Source organism: Cebus imitator, unplaced genomic scaffold (assembly GCF_001604975.1).
Source record: "Cebus imitator isolate Cc_AM_T3 unplaced genomic scaffold, Cebus_imitator-1.0 Scaffold345, whole genome shotgun sequence".
Classification (NCBI taxonomy): Eukaryota; Metazoa; Chordata; class Mammalia; order Primates; family Cebidae; genus Cebus; species Cebus imitator.
This window is the reverse complement of record NW_016107660.1, coordinates 1831732-1851763: the sequence shown is the minus strand read 5'-3', so window position 1 is coordinate 1851763 and position 20032 is coordinate 1831732. Positions and strand designations below refer to the sequence as shown.

At 40.2% G+C, this 20032-nt stretch overlaps 1 protein-coding gene across 2 annotated transcripts in view; it reads right to left on the bottom strand.

Moving 5' to 3' along the window:
* TSHR (thyroid stimulating hormone receptor) overlaps positions 1-17848 on the bottom strand; it is a 151169-nt gene extending 133321 nt beyond the window's left edge. For both annotated transcript variants that reach the window (XM_017505936.2, XM_017505938.2), the window contains exon 1: positions 17428-17848. In XM_017505936.2, the coding sequence (XP_017361425.1) occupies positions 17428-17597 (170 nt within the window). In that variant the 5' untranslated portion in view covers positions 17598-17848. The remainder of the gene's footprint in view (positions 1-17427) is intronic.
* Between the last annotated feature and the right edge of the window lie 2184 nt (positions 17849-20032).

Below are 20032 nucleotides of genomic sequence, written 5' to 3'. Positions count from 1 at the left end.
CCAGCATCTGCTGTCTCCAGATTTTTTAATGTTCGCCATTCTTACTGGCGTGAGATGGTATCTCAATGTAGTTTTGATTTGCATTTCTCTTATGACCAGTGATGATGAGCATTTTTTCATATGTTTGTTGGCCTCACGTATGTCTTCTTTTGTAAAGTGTCTGTTCATATCTGCATCTAAATTAGAGTCAAATACCTCCTAAGGAAGACCATGACGAGCACTGAGATATTGTATGTGAAGACATATAGTATGGGTCTGGGCACAAAGTTGACACAAACACATAATTGAGCACAAATCCTCCCACAGAACAATGATAGGATTTTTAAAGGTGGTATAAAAAACAAAAACAAAAACCTGTGTAATTTATGTTATAGCTAAAACTGTTAAAATGTAATAAAAGCAACTTGGATTAATAACTCACAATAGATAAAAATCATGGCAATTTTCATAAATCCAAACACTGAAGAACTAGGTGTTTTGTAATTATAGTTTACACTTCATTTATCGGGCCTCAGGGCATTAATTTAGATCTAAAAATTTGTGTTGTAGAAAATTCTTCCCTCTAGTACTATGTATAGTAACCACATCAAGTTACTATATTTCATAAACTTAAGAGCCAGATATTTCAAATCTCGAATGTCTCAGGAATCAGGAATCAACTGATTAAAAGTGTTGCTGGATCCCCTAGGGAAGTGCCCACAATGTCACTACAAGCATTGTTGGTTAATGTCCCCCCATCATTCCTAAAAGGGACCTCTGGCCATTTGCCAAAGTAACTGTCACCTGGTAAACAGAAATCCAAGACTTCTTAAAGATGATTGGATATAAGGTTTGAGCTTATATTGATAGGACTATGTCCCAAGATAAATTGCAGATATGAGTGTCAACTTTGAAGACTTAAAGGATGCAGAATAGTGGCCGCTTCTTATCCTCATTCAATTCTCCTATCTGCTGTCTGTAAGAAACAAAACAAACAAAAACCTCAAACAAATAGATTGAGGCGAGTGACAATGGACTTTAACAAACTTAACCAATAGGTAGGTCCTATCACAGCTGCTGTGCCAGATATGTCTTCACTGGAACCAGCACAGATTCCAGCACTTTATATGTGGTTATCGATCTGGTGCATGTGTCCTGTTCTTGATTCCTATCAATAGAGAGAATCAAAAGTAGTAAGCCTTTATACAGGAAAAATGGCAATACCTATTCACTGTTTTGCCCCAGGGGCTCCATTTCATAGGCATTTGCAGGGATGGGTAGTCTTGACACCACACACATCATCATAGTAGTCTGCTACCCGATGATATGCTAATTAGAGTAGATGGGCAAAAAGTAGAAGAAAGCTGAATGTCAGGGGGTAGCAGATAAATCCCACAAAGATTCAGGGACCTCTTCTATTGGCAATGTGCTTTGTCTGGGGCATTCTAAAAAATCCTTTCTGGCTGGGTGTGGTGGCTCATGCCTGGGTAATCCCAGCACTTTGGGAGGCCAAGACGGGTGGATCATTTGAGGTCAGGAGTTCAAGACCAGCCTGGCCAACATGGTGAAACCCCCTCTCTACTAAAAATACAAAAATTAGTTGGGCAGTAGTGGCATGTGCCTGTAATCCCAGTTACTTGGGAGGCTGAGGCAAGAGAATCACTTGAGCCGGGAGGTGGATGTTGCATGAGCCACCATCGCATCACTGCACTGCAGTCTGGGTGACAGAGTGAGACCCTGTCTCAAAAAAAAAAAAAAAAATCCCTTCTAAAGTGGAGGACACATAGTTGTATCTTGCCCTTTCTGCCTTTTACACGGAAGTACAGCACTCGCTGGGCCTCTCGGCTTTTGGCAGCGCTAGCACTGCAACCCATTTTCCCATGGATCAGATAACTCAGAAGGCTGCCAGTTTCAGGTAGGACCTAAAACAAGGGTCTATAACAGATTCAGGCTGAGATATCAGCTGCCCTGCCATGTGGGTCCCACAGCCCAGCAGATCTTACAAAACTACAGATATCCATCCTGGAGAAGAATGTTCTGTGGATTCTCCAGCAGGTCCCAATGAGAGATTGAGAGCTTAGGCTCTTAAGGTTTTAGAGCAAGGATCTGCCTTCTGAAGCACAGAAATACCCTTTATGTGTAAGATAATTCCTGGCATGCTATTCTGCCTTCGTAGAGCCTGAGATCTCTTCCTTGGGACACCAAGTGACTCTCTGACTGCAGCTGTCCATTGTGAATTGGGTATTGTGAGTTTTACTGGGTCGTAAAATAAGGTGAGCACACCAGCAATTGATTTTATGATGATATTTTACATTTTGGATCAAGCCAGTCTAGAAAGGGAAGGTAAATTCATGAATAGGTGGCCTGGACTCCCACTTCCCTTATCTCTGCTGCACTCTCACTGAAATTCGTTTCATGGAGAGCTCCCGAGAACCACTTGATGGAGTTCATAGGTTGGTGCCTGCTTTACAGATTGGCACAATAAATGAATGCCAGCCAAAAAAAGTACAGTACAGCCCCACTCAAGGGTGACCTTAAAAGACAATGGTGAATGGAAATGTTCACAGTCAGTTGATCTGTGAGCATTAGAGCGATCATTCTCTTTGTATGAAGGGAAAAAGAACCGTGACAAGGGTATACGTGGAACACCAAAAAGTAGCAAGTAACTTAGCTGGTTGACCACTGGCCTGGAAAGAATAATATTGGAAAATAGAGAACAAGAAAGTTTAGGAAACAAATATGGATGTAGCTTTGGGAGTGGGAGCCAAAATTCTGTGGACCTTTGTGTCTCACATTAATGCTCATCGGAGAGTATCCACTGATTATTCTGGTTTGTGGTGAATCTCAACACCCAGGTAGACGAGATGACTCATTTTAGAGATGCCATCCAGTTTTGGTGAAATGAACATGAATGAAGTGGCCACGGTGACAGGAATGGAAGCCAAGCATGGACCCAACAGCTTGGGCTCCTTTTCATAAAATCTAATCAAGATACTTCTGTAAATGATCAACCTGTCAGCAGTATAGTCCAATGCTGCACTCTTGACAAGGCACATTTCCTTAAAGAGAACAGCCAGACATTTGGTGGCAGTTTGATTACACTGGACCCTTCCCACCCTGTAAGAAATAGTAACTCATTTAAAACATCACGGTTACTTTGGACTGGCCTTCTCTGACTTCAGTGCCTCTACTGGCACCACTATTCAAGGGTTTATAAAATGCCTGATCCACCAATATGAAAACCTGTACAGCATTGCCTCATCAAGGGATGCATTTCATGGCAGAGCAGGTGCAACAAAGGGCATATGAACACTATATCCGCTAGTCTCACTATGTACCCTGTCACGAAGAAGCAGACTGCCTATGAGAATGGTGGAATAAATTAAAGACTCAGCTAAGGTGCCAACTTGGGGACAAAACCCTGCAGGTTTGGGGATCTGACCTGAGGAAGGATATGAGCTGAATCAGTAGCCAACATATGCCATTGTGTTCTATGTAGCTAGGATACATGGGTCTGAAGGAAGACCCAGGGGCAATGGTAGAATTGGCCCATCTCACCATCACCCCAGTAACCTAACATTCAGATTTTGAGCTTCCTGTCTCAATTCCTGCCCGATTAAAGGTACAAGTTCCTGAGTAGAAAGATTACTTCTCCCAAGTAAAAAGTACAGGGAGCTTGATACTATAATGGCCACCTGGTCATTTGGGATCCTCATGCTAGTGGACAAATAGGTAAATACAGGAGTTTCTCTATTGAGGAATATTAGGCCCTCTTTACCACGAGAAGCTAGGGCAGCTGCTACACGTTGGGAACAGTGAGGTGTGTCTAGAATGCAGGGAATTCACTGGGGCATCTCTTGGTTCTTTTGAGCCCACGGATAATGGTGATGGAGAACATACAACAACTATATCTGACAAGAACAAGGCAACTAAGCTTTCAGGACACTTGGAGCTGAAGTCTGGGTCTTCCATCAGGCAATTAACTCAACCAGTCAGAGTGCTGGGCAAGGGTGAGACAAATCTAGAATTGGAGTCAAAGAGAGATGAGGACTATCAATAGCATCCTTCAGATCAGCTGCAACAGAGCAGACTAGTTTATTTCACAAACCCTGTTGTATTATGTCTTTGCAAAGATTGCATCTTGAAGAAATCTCTGTGGAAGACTGGGCTTGTATTCCCCTTTCTTGTAAAAAAATAAAAAAAAAGTAAGGACATCCCATTCTTACATAATCAGAGGCGCTGTATTTTATTATGGGAGCCAGGTATCATGAAAAGCTTGGGCAAATCTGAGTTGTGCAAAAAGGCCAACCGGCCCTGGATACCTGTTACCCATCATTTTAGACTCTCTCAGGATCGCCTCTTATACTGGCCCTGCTGCAGCTACCAGTTCTGTCTGATCTCTGACTAGCTTCACGCAGGTACGGCTCGACAGTACTGCACCTCAGCCCTGCACCCCACAGCTCTCATTTCCCACCCGGGGACTTTTTAATTAATATCAGGAGATACTGTCATCACCCAGGCACAAGAAACCTGGAAGGTCAGTAGGATTAACTCCCTGACTCATGGGAGCCAAGAACTGATGGGTAGATGTTTTACCTTTCCTCCCTCCTAAAACAAGTGTCCTGAGATGCATGTCATCTGAATTCTCAGGTGGCCTCAGGGGTTTCAGCAACCATTTGTTTCTTGCAGCGGGAAACTCTCCCTCTCTCCCTGCTTCACTTCCCCATCCTACCTTCTCTTCCTGGAATCACACTCCCCAAAAAAAATTCTCACACAGGCTCTGCTTTCTAAAGAATTCAGGCTAAGATATCGCTGACTTCTCTCTTTTGCTTGAAGTCCACATAATCTGTTAGAAAATCCTGTTGGAGTTACCTCTAAAATAAGCCCAGGCAATTTCTTACTACATTCCCTGCAAAAAAGCTGGTTCAAGCCAGTACCATCTTTTACCTGATTAAGAAACATAGTAGCCAGGGTGATCCTACTAAAATGTAAGTCAGATCAGGGCGAGGCACAGTGGCTCACGTCAGCATTTTGGGAGGCCGAGGTGGCTAGATCCCCTGAGGTCAGGAGTTTAAGACCAGCCAGACCAACATGGTGAAAACCTGTCTCTGCTGAAAATACAAAAATTAACACATGTCTGTAATCCCAGCTTCTAGGGAGGCTGAGGCAGGAGAATTGCTTGAACCCGGAAGGAGCAGCTTGCTGTGAATCTAGATTGCACCATTGCACTCTAGCCTGGGCAACAGGGCAAGACCCCATCTCAAAAAAAAAGTAAGTCAGGTCTTGCTTTTTTGCGTATGTGGCTCAAAATCCTTAATATCTTCTTATCTCATTCCAAAAATAAGCATATATATATGTGTATATATATATATATATATATATATATATATATTGTTTGTTTGTTTCTCCTCCAGATATTAGCCTGGATTCCTTTTTTAGCTCCTTCAGGTCCTTATTCAAATGTCATTTTCTCAGTGAGGTCTTCTGTTATGGACTGAATATTTGTGTGTTCCCCAAATTCATATGTCCTAACCCCCGATGTGATAGCATTAGAAGATGGGGCTTTGGGGAGGAAATTTGTTTATGAGGGTGGAACCCTTATGGTTGAATTAGTGCCCTTATAATAAAAAACACAAGAGAGATGATCTTGGCTTTTTGCTATGTGAGCATACAAGGAGAAGATGGTCAAGTGCAAACCAGGAAGCAGCTCTCACAAGGCAACAGATCTGCCAGCACCCTGGTCTTGGTCTTCCAGTGTCCAGAACTGAGAAGTAAATGGTTGTTGTGTAAGCAAGCCACTCAGTCTACGATGTTCTGTTAGAGGAGCCCAAATGAAGACACCTTGCTGACCATTTAAAATGCAATGTCCAGCATTCCTTCTCCCTCTTCCTTCCTTTATATTTCTCCATTATACTTTTCACCATCTGACATTCTCTGTTTTATTTTTTTCTTTTTGGATATTTTCTCCTGTTAGGATGTAAGCTCAGTGGGGTCATTTATTACATATCAATGCCTAGAAGAGTACTAGTATATGATAGGTGAGCAATAAATCATCTATCATATACCAGTTTATTTAAAAAACAAGGAAAGAAGGAAGAAAAATTTATAATAAAATGCCACCAATCTAGAGGTAGTATTTCTGGTCATCTCAAATCTTTGGACCATGTCCATAAACCAGAAATAACTGCAAAGGGTATTGATTTGGAAACACTGCCATTGTAAAGCCCAGTAAAGACTTTCTCATGATAGAGTATGTCATTTATGCCTGTCCTTAGATCCTCTTTATTCTCATGCACAGAGCCCTTCCCTAAAAGTAGCCTTCTAGTTTCTTGGCTTAAGAAAAGATTGAAATAACAAAATATAAAGTGACAGTACCTGGCAATAAGAGGAGACAATTTCAGTCTCCTCTCTGGAGTTGCATAATTATGAGAACGCAAAGGCATGGGTAAGATTGAGTTAATGCCTGGAAAATATAAGCCAGAAGGTTCATGTATCATGTAAATACAGAGATATCGTGTTTTCTAAAAGAAAAATTTGGACATAAGGAAGCTCTTTCCAGGTACACAAGTGATATGGAAAGTTTAGATTACAATGATGATGAAGTATTTGAATTTCTGGAATGTTCTGATAGCAGTCTTTTTGATGAGACTGTGCCATAAACATCCTTGGCACCTGTCACCACATGTAAAAGAACAATATTTATAAGCTGTCTTAAAAATCACAAGTGCCAGCTTTGTAATTAAAACATTGTTTTGAAAATTTCTGGAATACCCTAAACGTTCTTAAAGATTCACACAGAAAGGAAGAAAAGTAGGTAGGGTCTGATATCTAAATGGAAGACTTTAAAACCCAGTCTGTAATTTTGAACAAACGGGGCCATTTTGCCCATTCTTAAAATTTTCAAATGCTATTCTTTAATTAATGTAATGAAAGGCAGAGAGTAATTACGTATGTTGACCAGCTTCAGTAAAAATGGCAACAGAGTAAGTATGAAGAATTTACATCACGTAGGAGGCATTAGAAACTTGTGAAATCTGTTTTTAAACTATTGACTTGAAAAGGCTGCAATGTTTAGTGAATTTCTGTGTGAAGAGTCTATCAAGGGACAGGCTAAGTGCAAGCCATAAAGAAAGTAATCACTGTAATAATATATTCAAAGAAAAACCATCACATTCAAAGGTCAGGTAGTTTTCACTTATTTTAAAAATCTATCTGTTAGGGTTGTTTGCAATATAATAAAACGATTGAGTCATAGCGAATACACTTACAAAATGCCAAATTATTCCAAAGCAGAATTTCTTAACTTGTGAGTGGTCAAGGACATCTCTGAAGATCTAAGGAAAGTTATAGAGTCTCAGAACTGCACTGATTGAGACAAACTTTCACATAACCACAGATTCCTAAGAGCACAGCCACGAACTCCTCGGAGGCCCATGAACTTTTGTCTGATAAACCTTAATCCAAAGGGTAACAAACACATTTTGTACAACCAGAAAACACTAAAATAATCAAATAGATCAATTTAACTGAATTTCTTGGCTCTGGACAAAAAACGACAACTATTCTAATAAATTGATGAATTCAGACAAACCTAATTCATTCAACAATATGTTTTATGCATTATAAATGAGTTTTCAATGCTTACTACTTCATCAGAGGTGATTTAAGAAAATGGACTTAGGCCCCAGGATAGCTAGTTTGTTCACACAGATGAAAACTGGACATTCTGGATCTAAGCCTCTGATATCATGTCTGAATGGGCTTGATCTCAACAAAACTGATCTGATTGTTGAGGCTGGACTTTTAAACAGACACAGTGCTGCCTCCCAAAAACATCTTCTCTGGCCTGTGGTGCCTGCCATGTGGGGTCTTCAAGTCATCCCTTTCGGTCAAGTTACTGAGATATGCAAATTCAAAAGGACGTTACCAGGAAGGCAGAAAAATACTTCAGGAAGGTATATATGAAGCTGTGTGAAAAACACTTATATGATACAAAATAATTTGTAATTTCCTTGGTAAAAATTCTTTGTGATTTTTTTGGAAGTTACATTAAAAAAAAAACAAACTGGAGATTTCAAGGGAAGGCATGCTTGTTCTAGAATGCTTCTAGGTGCCCCAGCTATTGCAGGGAACTCTTCTCCTTTCCTCTTGCCTAGGAGTACTGCATTTGGAAAGCTTAGGAAGCACTGGTAAAGTTAATATTCCTTGAAGGTGGCTGTTCAGAGTACTGTAATGACCTTCACATGGTTTTAGTAACAGGCATAGGGTCAGACAAGCAGTGAGAGAAGGGGAACTCCGTCAAATGTCATTTTAGTATCTGAAAAACTAGCATGCCAGATAATCAGGAAAAATATTGAGGCAGAATTTCATCTATCCTAATATAGCAATAAAACTCAAGGACTTTTTGAAAAAGAATCCTAAAAGGGTGTGACGGACCCAGTGGAATGACACTAAAGTGCCTCCAGAGCCATTAATTAATTAATTAATTAATTCCTCTATTAGACAAATATTTATTGACTACCTATTACATATCAAACTCTTTTTGGGCACTTGGAGTATATAAACTGAAGAAAATAGACAACAAAACAAACTAAAAAGCTTCCTTTTTATTCTTATAGATGAATACACAAAGACTCTTGTGGAAAATAAATTAAAAAATAAGAATAAATTATGTGGTATATTAGAAGGTGACAGGTGCTATGGGATAATTTTATTTTGAAAGCAGGAGTGTTCCATTTTAAACAAAGTGATTAGCAAAGGCTTAATTGAGAAGATAACAATTAACAAAAACTTGAAGGTGGTGAGGAAGTCAGCCGTGAGGACGTCTGAGAAAGCAATGGTCCAGGGAGAGGGAAGAATGGAATGTGAGAAGCCCCACACGTTTGAGGCCAGCAGAGAGGATGAAATGAAAGCTGAATTACTGAGAGAGTAATAAAAAAATAGCATCAGAAAAATAAAGAGCTGGATCATGTAGGGCTTTTGGGGCCACCATAAGGACTTTGATTTTTATTTAACCTTCTCAGCCAGGAGGGTTCTGAGAAGAGGCAGGACACTGCCTGATGTACATTTTTAAAGATCTCTCTGGTTGCTGTGTGAAGAATAGATTGAGAACTAAAGCGAAAGCAGACCAGCTAAGAGGATCCTTCCGTAAACCAGAAGGCAAGGCATTTCAGGTCCCTTAAGAGAGCCAAAGAATTGCAAATCTTAACTGAAGGAGTAAAGGAGCTTTGCTACTATCTATGTGGCAGTTGTAGATTTTGAGGTGGTACTGAGGGACCAACCCTCTTTTTAAGTGATAGACTCCCACCTGTGGCAATGAAAAATAAGGCTAAGCATGTCCCATGGGCCTCTGGACTTCATGGTCCAATAGGAAGATCTATTAATATTAGTAATTCATCCTCCAACTCGGGACCTCTTTGAGAGTGAAAGGAATGCTATTAATCACACATGAATGACAGATGTAATGGGGTTCATGACATTCTATCTCCAAATGGGACACCTTGGCACTTGAGAAAACAGCAGAAGCAGAAGGTCTCTGACTTTTCCCTGCCCTTCTCCCCTGAAGCAGGTCATACAGTAATTCTCTGGCCTTCCTCTAAAGTAGGTCATCAGACCCTCATTTCAGAGGGGCTCTCCTTACACCAGGAGAAAAAGAATGAAGACACAGAGACACCAAGATGAATTTGAACAAACAGGACTTGCTAAGATCCCCCCCACCAACCACAGTTTCTTACAATTCAACGATATCCTTTTGTCCTCCAATCTGCATGACTGTCCACAAAAATATATGGCTTTCTCTGTGCCTTTGGGTCTTTATTACTGAAGGCTCCAGTGTCATGTAAAACTTGTATTTAATAATTGTTTAATTTTTTTTTCTTGTCAATCTATTTTTTTGTTGTTGTTATCATATGGTCTCAGCCAGACATCATGTGATAGGTAAAGAAAAGATATTTTCTGCCCTCCAAGAGGAGGGTCCATTTGGCTAGGGATGGAACCTGGCAACCAGTGGATGCTTCCACAAAGAACCTGGGGTTCATTGGGGAGGAAGATCAATTTGTTTAATTAATAAACATTTTTTAGCTTGGGAAAATTTAGAGTTAACAATCTAAATGAGACTCTAAATCTGACTCAAAGTATTAATACTCAAAGTATTAATATGTTTGTGTTGTGTTTAAGAATAATCTCTCTCTCTCTCTATATATATATATATATATATATATATATATATATATATATATATATATGGCATTTTGAGTATTTGTATTAACAGAAGTTGTTGACCTTGTTGGGATATCTAATAGATTGGTCTTGCTATTTCAATTTAAAATGTATAATTGAGTAATTTATTTTGACTTGTGATTTAAGTTGAAAAGGAAATTAAAGGTTTTAATAACTTTACCTGTATAGTGCTCACTGGGAGGCAGTAAATTTTTCATAATTTTGCATGTATTACTGGGAGAAAAATGTGTTTCAATGAAAAGGTGTGTATTGACTAGAGTACACCCTTCCAAGTTTCTCAGTCTGATTCTACGGGAATTATTTTACAATGTTGTAGATTGTAGATAACTGTAGCAATGCAAAGCAATTTTGTCCGCGATTGTCAATTCTGTCCTGTATGGAAAAGCTTCTGTGAACTTTCCTCCCTCACTGGGGAAGAAGCTAGCTTTGCCTCCATCTACATTGTCACTCTGATATTCCTAATCTATGAATATGTCTAGTTTGTGGGCCATCCTTTATACCAGTTGTAATACCTTACCAGGTTCCTCACTATGGTGGGTTAAAGCCTTCCCCTCCAAATTCGTATCTGCCTGGAACCAAGGAATGTACCTTTACTTGGAAATACAGCCTTTGTAGATGAATTAGGGTGGGCCTAAAACCTGTAATTGCAGGGAAGACCATGGATTGCCAGCAGCAACTGGCACCTAGGAAGAACCAGGAGGATTTGTCCCAAGAGTCTTCAGAGAAAGCGTGGCCCTGCCAATACCTTGATTTCCAACTTTTAGCTTCTAGAACTGTGAGAGAGTAAACTTCTGTTGTTTTAAGTCGCCCAGTTTATGGTACGTTGTTATGGCAACCATAGGCAGCTCATATACACTCATCAGTGAGTTAATTAAAATCTTTGACATGTGTTCAATTTGTAGCTGTATGAGAGTTACAATTTTACCTTTCTTTGAAAATGTTGACTGTATTAACTCATTCATACCACCTGGGAATCTGGTGAGTCAGGGACTATTACCCTTTTTTTACAGATGGAGAAACTGAGACCCAGAGGAACTAAACAACGTTCCCCAGAGCATATTTAGGAAATAGCAGACCAACGCATCCAACCCAGAGGATCTCACTCCAGAGTTTGGCTGTCTAAAAACTCAGCATTCCTGGTACTTACAAAGTTTAATATAATAGATGCTTCAGAATTTTCTAAGGATTGGGAAAGTTTCATCAAGCATTTAAGTACTTTAAAACAAAATACATTAAATTTGTTTTCATTTAAATGACTTATTATTTTACTAAACTTTATAGGAAATCAGTTATTAAAATATTATTAAGTGATAAAATACTCCTCACAGTAATTATTACAATTAGATTTCCAAACAAAATAATATATAGAAAACTCAATAAAGAACTAGGTTTTACATTTATTTCTTTAACAAATCAAATATTAATTTACAAAGCCAGTTACCCCCATCAACTTTTTTTTGTGCACAGAAACTGCTCCCAAGGTCATCAGAATTCACCTCCCAAGGACATCAGAATTCACCTCGACTGAGTTATGAAGGGAGTAGTAACAAATTTTATTGTCTATTAATATGTTCATCCCAAGTGAATAAATCAAACTCTTTCAGCTTTCAGGTCAGAATTCTTCAAAGCTCTTGGAATACCATGTCCCCACCCTTCCCCTCCTCCCCTGAAACTTCTTACACCCAACTCCTGCTGGTTCTTCAGGAGGTAGCTCAAAGCCTTCTCTGAACCCCATTTTAAGTGAGCATCCCTCATCCCTACTAAGAGCCAACTCAATGCACTTACACAATTATAACTCTGTGTTTATGTAATTATTTGATTAGTATGCAGCTCCCACACTAGACTGTAAGATCCCTGCAGACAGGAACATGTTGGTGGTGTTCTCCATTAAATCCAGAATGTGACACAGTGTCTGGAATATAGTCAGTCCTTAATAAAGATTTGCAGAATGAAGGCAGTGATAAGCAATGGAGAGGGCATATGGCCTGTCTTCAGTGGGGAGTTCCCCATTGTGTGAAATATTAGAAGGACCCAGTTCTGTGTCTCCTACTTCAGACACCAAAAGTAGGCAGTGGACCTCCTTCCTCTGTCCACCTCCAGCAGCTATGACTTGCCAGCCAATCAAATGTTCCATACAGGATACCACTCTCAAGTAGGTGATTTAAAGACCCAGGGACAGTTGGGAAATTATTGATGACAGCACATAGACAGCCTGGCAGCTATAGGACCACAGATGTCCAGTGGCTGTGGTTTCTATATTGTCCGTGGAATTGTCCTAAACAGGTGATTCACTGTGGCTCCAGCTCCTTGCCCACTGTAGGCCTTGGCCTATTTTCAAAGCCTGGTCCTAAAGTAATTCTGTAAATGACATGTTCTTTCCAAATATTTTTTTCTTCCTGAAGCTAAACAGAGTGGGTTTTCTGTTACTTACCACCAGAAATCTTGATTTAAATGCATATATGTATGTCTAAATATATATATGTACAGGTATATAGATATATTCCCCCTCTATATACATTCTCTCTCATATATATGTATATATATATATGATAGAAAAATTTTATTGTCCATTATTATGTTCATCCCAAGTGAATAAATCAAATCCCTTTAACTTTTAGGTCAGAATTCTTCAATCTGCTTAGAACACTGTTTCATATGTATGGGAAAGGAGAGAGAGAATGGAAGAGAATAATTCACAGAGCCTGAAAATATGAAATGAAATCACCTTTACAAGTGTGGGGCCGTGTTTGGGGAGCACGCGGGTGTAGAGGCGGAGGGCTTCTCTTTAGGTTGGAAGCAATTGTTATTCACATTACAACCACCGATTGTGACTAAAACCATTGTGAAATATACAAAACATCCACATTTCTTTAAGTGTGGAACAAAGATGACTTGGAGATACATGAGATTATTTTAGGTGGAGTGCCCACCTGGCATTAAATAACACCGAATCACACAGTGAGAAATTAATTCCTTTTTCTGTTGTCTATCCATCCTTTCAATATGACAGGGGACACCATGCCAGATTGCTACCTCTTTACTACTTATTAACACTTTGTTGGCTCCCTTTTTAACAAAGAGAAGGCAGCTGTAGGTTCAGTATATTCAGACAATAGTCTCTAGCTAGAATTTAATTATATTTTTGTTGTTGCTGTCTTTAGTTTTCTATTACCTCTTATTTATACCAAGCCATGCTAATTTCCCACTTGTAACCATTCTAAATTTATTTCAGTTAGAGAAGTGAGTCAACTTAAAAATACTGAGTAAATAACAGCACAGATGGAATACAGGGCACAAAAGCCAAAGATGGTGAACGATTGTCTTCAGTTTAGTAAACACTGAGAGAGTCCATCAATTAGAGCCACAGATACAGAATGCAAATGACTAATGCAAAAACAGAACCTGAAAACAACAACTCCTTCAGAAACATATCTGAAGGCATGCATGTGAACAAACCACTTACTTCTTTGAGACTCAAGACTAAAGACAGCAGTGGGGTTGGAGAAGGCAGAGGTGGAAATTATCATCATGATTAAACTGAAAGCAGGTAGGTTAAACAAACACAGTAAGGCATGTCAGCACTCTCTTGAGGAAGAATCCACACAAAGAATGGTTGTCAAATCCTATCTACCTCCTCCTTCAGGGAAGGAAGGATCTTCTCATGCACAGAAGCAACAAATGGCAACTTTCTGAGTAAGAGAGAGTGATGGGTCAATCTTGTTATCCTTGGTTTTGAGATGATACGATCTATAATTATATGCCAACATTTAAATTTTAAATTTTATTCTCTTGCCTCATTTAAGTTTTCTTAAATCAGTAATTTTCAATTGAAGAGAGTGATTTTTTTTTCAAACTGCCTGCATAGCAAAGAATCTAGAATGTTCCACTGGTGGTGGCAGAAGCAGGCATCCCAGCTCTCCCTCACCTTCCACTCAGGTAAAACCAATGAAAGTGCATCATGCCCTTCTGGAGGAGAGGATTGAGGAAAAGACACAGCATCACTTCTTCAGTGAGGGCCACAGTCTGTAACTGTCTCCCCTCCATCCATAAGACCACGGGGCTGGGATATGGGTAGCAGGGCAAGAGAGCTGTTTGCCTTTCAGAACAATAGTCTATGAGTAGAAGATAAGCTTTAGAAAGAGTTGTTCCCGGCACCATAATAATTCGTAAAATGTCTAAGAAGTGGTTATACAGCAATCTTGACGAAGGTTGCAGAAGTAATGCAAATAACTCTACAAGAACAAAATACCTTACCTTTAAACCCTGTGTGAGCTCTTCAAAAACTTTAAAAAGAGGTACATTCTGAATAATATAAAACTTGTGAGGGAACATGCCTCAGCAGTAGATCCTGTATAATTTAAGTAGACCAAAAAGGGGCTGCCACCCAGAACGGCTTTTTAATGACAAAGATTTAGTTCGTTTCAGGAGGGAATACCTTCCATAACTTAGATATGGTCTTTCTTCTCCTCCTTCCCTCTCTTTCTTCCTTCCCTTCTTTTTTCCTTTCACTGCTAACCTCCTGCTTTCTGAGTTCTTGCATCTGACGAATAGCCCCCAAGGTTATCTGTTGGTTTATTGGACATGAGTTGTTTTCAGACTTTTTTCTCCAGAGCTTACGACCATCAGGGGAAACTGGTACGGTGAGACACACTTTTCATCTGCAAGTGGTGGCTTATGGGTGCAGGCTCCATAGCTGATGATATGATATTTCAGATCCTGACTTTACTACTTACGAGCTGTGCAACATTGAGCAGATTACTTCATTTTTTAAAATTTTTTTGCCTCAATGTCTTCATCTATAAATGAGGATAATAACATCACCTACTTAACTGGATTTGGTGAGGATTCATTGGGTGAGTTCTTGCAACATGCTGAGAACAGGACTCCCCCATAAGTAAACACAATATAATTGTTAGCTTTACATGTTTTGCTTTTCTCATATGCTTTTTTTGGGGGGAGGGACAAGAGTTCTACTACCCCCAAAAGAGTTGAAAATTTTTCTACTGTTGCAGATGGTTGTAGCTATTGTTCAAAAGAGACTACCATATTGTTCTACCCATACTTTTCATCAAGTTTCTCTTTTCCATCTCAGAATAACTTTATTCTTCAGAACATAAAACCTCACTCCCCATTATTCTCAAGGTCAGATCCTCCTTGCCGCTGTCTTTACTCAATGACTTCTTGTGATTCAGTGCCTTCCCTCAGGCTATTCTCATCAGTGTCATGTCATCACCTAGAAAGTACCTAGTTGAACCTTCTCTTTTACCCAGAAGGAAACTTGGCTCCTTCCAAGCAGTCATCTTACACAGTTTCACAGTTAATAAAGAAGGACTGAGGAGACTGCTGGTTTCCTGACTCTTGTTCCATTGCTCATTCTCTATTACCCTTTCTTTCTCAACTTTTGGTGGCATTTTAAACAGGACATCTCTGAGTTTCTTTGCACTGTCAGAGCTACCTCTCTCTTCAATGACTTGAATTTCTGCCCCTGTTAAAGAAGTCTCTGATGAAGGGATGTCTTTGGATTTACTTCTCCCCAACACACAGTGGACATCCAGAGACCCGGCATACTCATGTGTTCATTCATTCACTTAAGCTTTTTTTTGAGTGTCTAAGTAGTTTGAGGGTTTCAGGAATTCAGGGTTGAATGACAGTGTCCCCGTGTTAGAGAAGCTTGTGTCCTGGTTGTGTGGGCATGCAAATAAATAACAAGTTACAAGAAAGCAAACAATGCCTAAGGGATAAGCAGAGAACACTTTTGGGAAGGAGGATATACCTCACCCAGCCTGAGGGTCATAGGTCAGGAGAAGCTTCCTGCCGGGTTGATCCAGAATCTGGATCTGGGACTAGGCATTAGCCAGACGAAGACAAGGGGCAAATGTGCTTTAGGCAGAGGGGCCAGAATGTGGGAAGGACAGCAAGGACAGCGGTAATAGCAGGGAACTTTGGGGAAGTGCCAGAAGTTCTTTTCAGTCAGAGGGTGAAGTTAGAGAAATTAGGAGCAATGAGGTTGGAAAGACTTGACTAGGTCTTGTAAGATCTGGTAGGCTGCACAAAAATATTTTATTCTAGCGGTGACAAGCAACCCATGTGGAGGTGTAATCAAGAGGGTATCACACCTTTTACACATTTTATTCTATGGTAGCAGCAAGGAGAATGACTACCACACTGTTTGGAGGTTACTGAACTAATTAATTCAGGTGTTCTAAGAAAGGAGGGTATCTCAGAGCAAAGAAATACATATCTGAGCTGAAATATTCATCATCTACCATTAAATAGCGTATTCATCAAATACCGTTAAATTCTTAAGAAAATCTAGAAGTGCAACTTTCCCATTTCTTTTCATCTGTCAACATTTTCTTTAATAACCTGCACTTTCTTGCCTTAACTGGATTTAGCTAGCCCAGGTTGTTTTACTATCCTTTCTTTCTGTTCTATTTTTAACCAATCAAGAAAGACTTAATTCCCTTGGTTTTGTCTACAATTTCAATGGTCACCGATTTAAATTGCTGTTAAGAAGCAGATTGTGTGTGGACAATCTTATTTAACATCAGGTTTCTAATTTGGTAACATTTAACATGCAGATAAATGTACTATGCTTTTATGAAATTTCATTTCTTTATACCTCTACCATGGCTATCACAAAGCAGGGTTCTGGATGCACTATTTACTGGCAGTTGACATTTGAGTAAGTAACTTACACATACTGTACAGATAGTTCATTTTAAAAAGGGGCCCTGACTAAACTTTCGTCAACAATTTGATGAATCAGCAGAACTGCCAAGATAACCTCCCATCTAGAAAAACAAAAAGAAGAAATACATAGTTTTGCAATTTTTTTTATTACCCAAGATAAGCTCAAAAGGGTCCATTCCTGAGTTGCCATTATCCTTATTAATTCAAATAAAACAGATTTAACCAGGGTTAGGCAAAGTGCAGAATAGCAGCTTTTTGGAAAGAACAAGTCTTGCTGTCATTGTACACCAAAGTTTTGTAACCTTTTCCTGTATTAGGAGTAACGAGGATGTCAACAATGATACCTTCCCAAGTGTAGGTGACTGAGTTTTCAGCGCGCGCGCACACACACCCCCCTTCCCACCCCCCCCCCCACACACCTTCGGACTGTTCTTGAGCTGTTTTTGTGCACTTCGGTTCACCTCTGCAGGTGCCCTTTGTCTCTGGGTCCTACCTTGACCTCTCCCGGGTACTCACAGAGTCTGCGTACTGGGCGGTAAGCTGGGGATGCGTTGAATATCCTTGCAGGTGACTCTGAAGTCCTCCTCCTGACGGCACTCGCAGCGTGGAGACGAACACCCCTTTCCGCCCAGGCCCCTGGGCAGGGAGAGCAGCAGCACCAGCTGCAGCAGGTCCGCCGGCCTCATTTTCCACCGGACCTGGGGCTATTTCTCCATCCTCCGCAATCGCCTCATTCTCGGTCCTCTGCACCTCGGGTTACCCCAGGCCAAAGGAGACCCGGGAGCGGGAGGGGTGGGAAGAGGGAGGGTTCCAAGGGGTGTGACCTCACCACTGTAGAGGAGGCTGGAGAAGGGAAAGAAGAGGCACTTAAGTGCTCCGCTTCCCTAGGCAACCTCGACCCAAACAAGCCTGCTTGCTGCACTCTCCTTGGCTGGACCCACGCAGTCCGCTCCGTCTGTTCCCTGACACCCAACACCCGTCCTGGCTGTCCCCTCTGTTTTCCAGCCCGATCCCCCGCGCTCCTCCCATTAGTTCTCTCCAAAGCCTAGTTTAGATGCCCCCTCCTTTCCTCGTCTTTAATTCCAAGGTGCCATCATCCCCCGCGTGTAGCCTTCTAACACCCTGTCTGCGTGGTGCCCACTCGCACGCACTCCTTATCCAAAGTCCCCGCGGAGTGGACCGTCCCCGGGCGGACCAATGTCCTGCAGAACTTCAGCTCCTCCTGGCCAGAGACATTTTTGCTGAGAGTCGGAGTCGGGCGCGCAGCCCTGGCCAGCCCGCGGTGCAGCTGAAGCCGTCGCCCGCACCCCTGGCGGATCCTCGCTGCTGCCCAGCTCCAGCGGCCAAGCGCGTGCTGGAGATCGACTGGCAGCCGCAGCCTCACCCTGCAGCCCGCGGCTCCTCGAGGCAATTCAGGAACTGGACTTTGGGGCCATCTGCTGGGAAGAATCGGGAATGGCAGAAACAGTTCCAGTCTCCCTGAATGGGTTCAGAGTGGAAATTCTGGTCGGTCCAGGAATTTTATTGAGCCATATTCCCTCTAGAACATGGGAAGAAAAATAATACTTAAGTGGCACACTCACCATTTTTTACACAGTGGCCAAAAAAGGTCATTACAAACATAAATCAGATTGTGCCTATTTCCTTCTTAAAAGTCTTCAATTGCTTGCTTATTCCTCTTGGGATAAAAGGAATGCCAATTCTTTCTATTCTGCATAATTCCTTTTACATGAACTTGGCTAAGGCAGGAAGGAAAAGGCTGTGGTGATGGAAATCAGAAAAAAAGATTAAGAAAGATTAACTGGAAAAAGACAGGAGGGAATACACCGGGTTTCTATATCTTAATTAGGCTGGAGGTTAAGTGGATGTATACATTTATCAAACCTCATTAAACTGTACACTTAAAATATGAGAATTCCAAATTTTACAGAAGCTTTATTCATAACCACTAAACGAACTAAATGTCTCTCAACTAGATAATGGATAAACAAACTCTGATACCTCCACATTGGAATACTATTCTGCAATAAAAATGAATGAATTGCTGATACAACATACACAAATCTTTTTGTTGTTGTTTTTAATCACCATGACATTGTTACAGAACAAATCTTGAACACATAATGTTAAGTGAAAGAAGCCAAATTCAAAATATTATGCATTTACATGTAATTATTCATATTAATGATTCATTTATATAACATTCTCAAAAAGGCAAAACTATAGGAACAGGAAAAAGATCAGTGGTTGCAAAGGCCTGGGGTTCAGAGGAAAGGCTGACTACAAGTGAACACCAGAGAATATTATAGGTAATAAAACTGTTTTAAATCTTGCTTGTGGTGATGGTTCCATGGTTGTTAATGCAGTGAATCATAGTGATTGAGTTTTGAATGTTAAATCCACCTTACATTACAGGGATAAATCTCACTTGATCATGACATATTTATCATCTTTTTAATATACTCTTTAATTAGATTTGCTAAAATTCTGTTTAAAAGTTTTACATAGATGTTCACAAGGGATAGTAATCTGTTGTCTTCTTTTCTTTAGCTTCTTGGTCAAATTTTGCTATCAGGGCAATTAAGTCCTCCATCACAGGGTAAATTGGGAAATAGTCCTTCCTCTTCAAATTTCTATAGGAGTTGCTATAGAACTGGTATTATTTCTTTGTTACTTATTTGGTAGGAGTCACCAGGGAAGCTGTTGAAACCTTGCATTTTCCTTATTGGAAGGTTTTTAACTATAAATCCAATTTCTAAACATAGATATAGGGCTATTCAAGTAGTATAATTCTTCTTGAGCAGTTTGTGTCATATAATGAATTGTCATCTTATATTTATATAATCTATCCTAATGTCAACCCTGTTATACCTGATTTTGGTAATTTGTGTCTTCTTTTTCTCCTAAGTACTTTATCCAGAGGTTTATTAATATTCTCAAAGAAGGAAATTCTTGTTTCTTAGATTCTCTATTATATTTTCATGTTCTATTTCAATGATATATGCTTTGATCTTTAATATTTTATTATTCTGCCTACCTGGGGTTTAATTTGCTCTTCTTTATTTCTTAAGGAGAGGTTTCTTAAGACTGAGGTCGCTGGTGTGAGACAATTTTGCTTCTA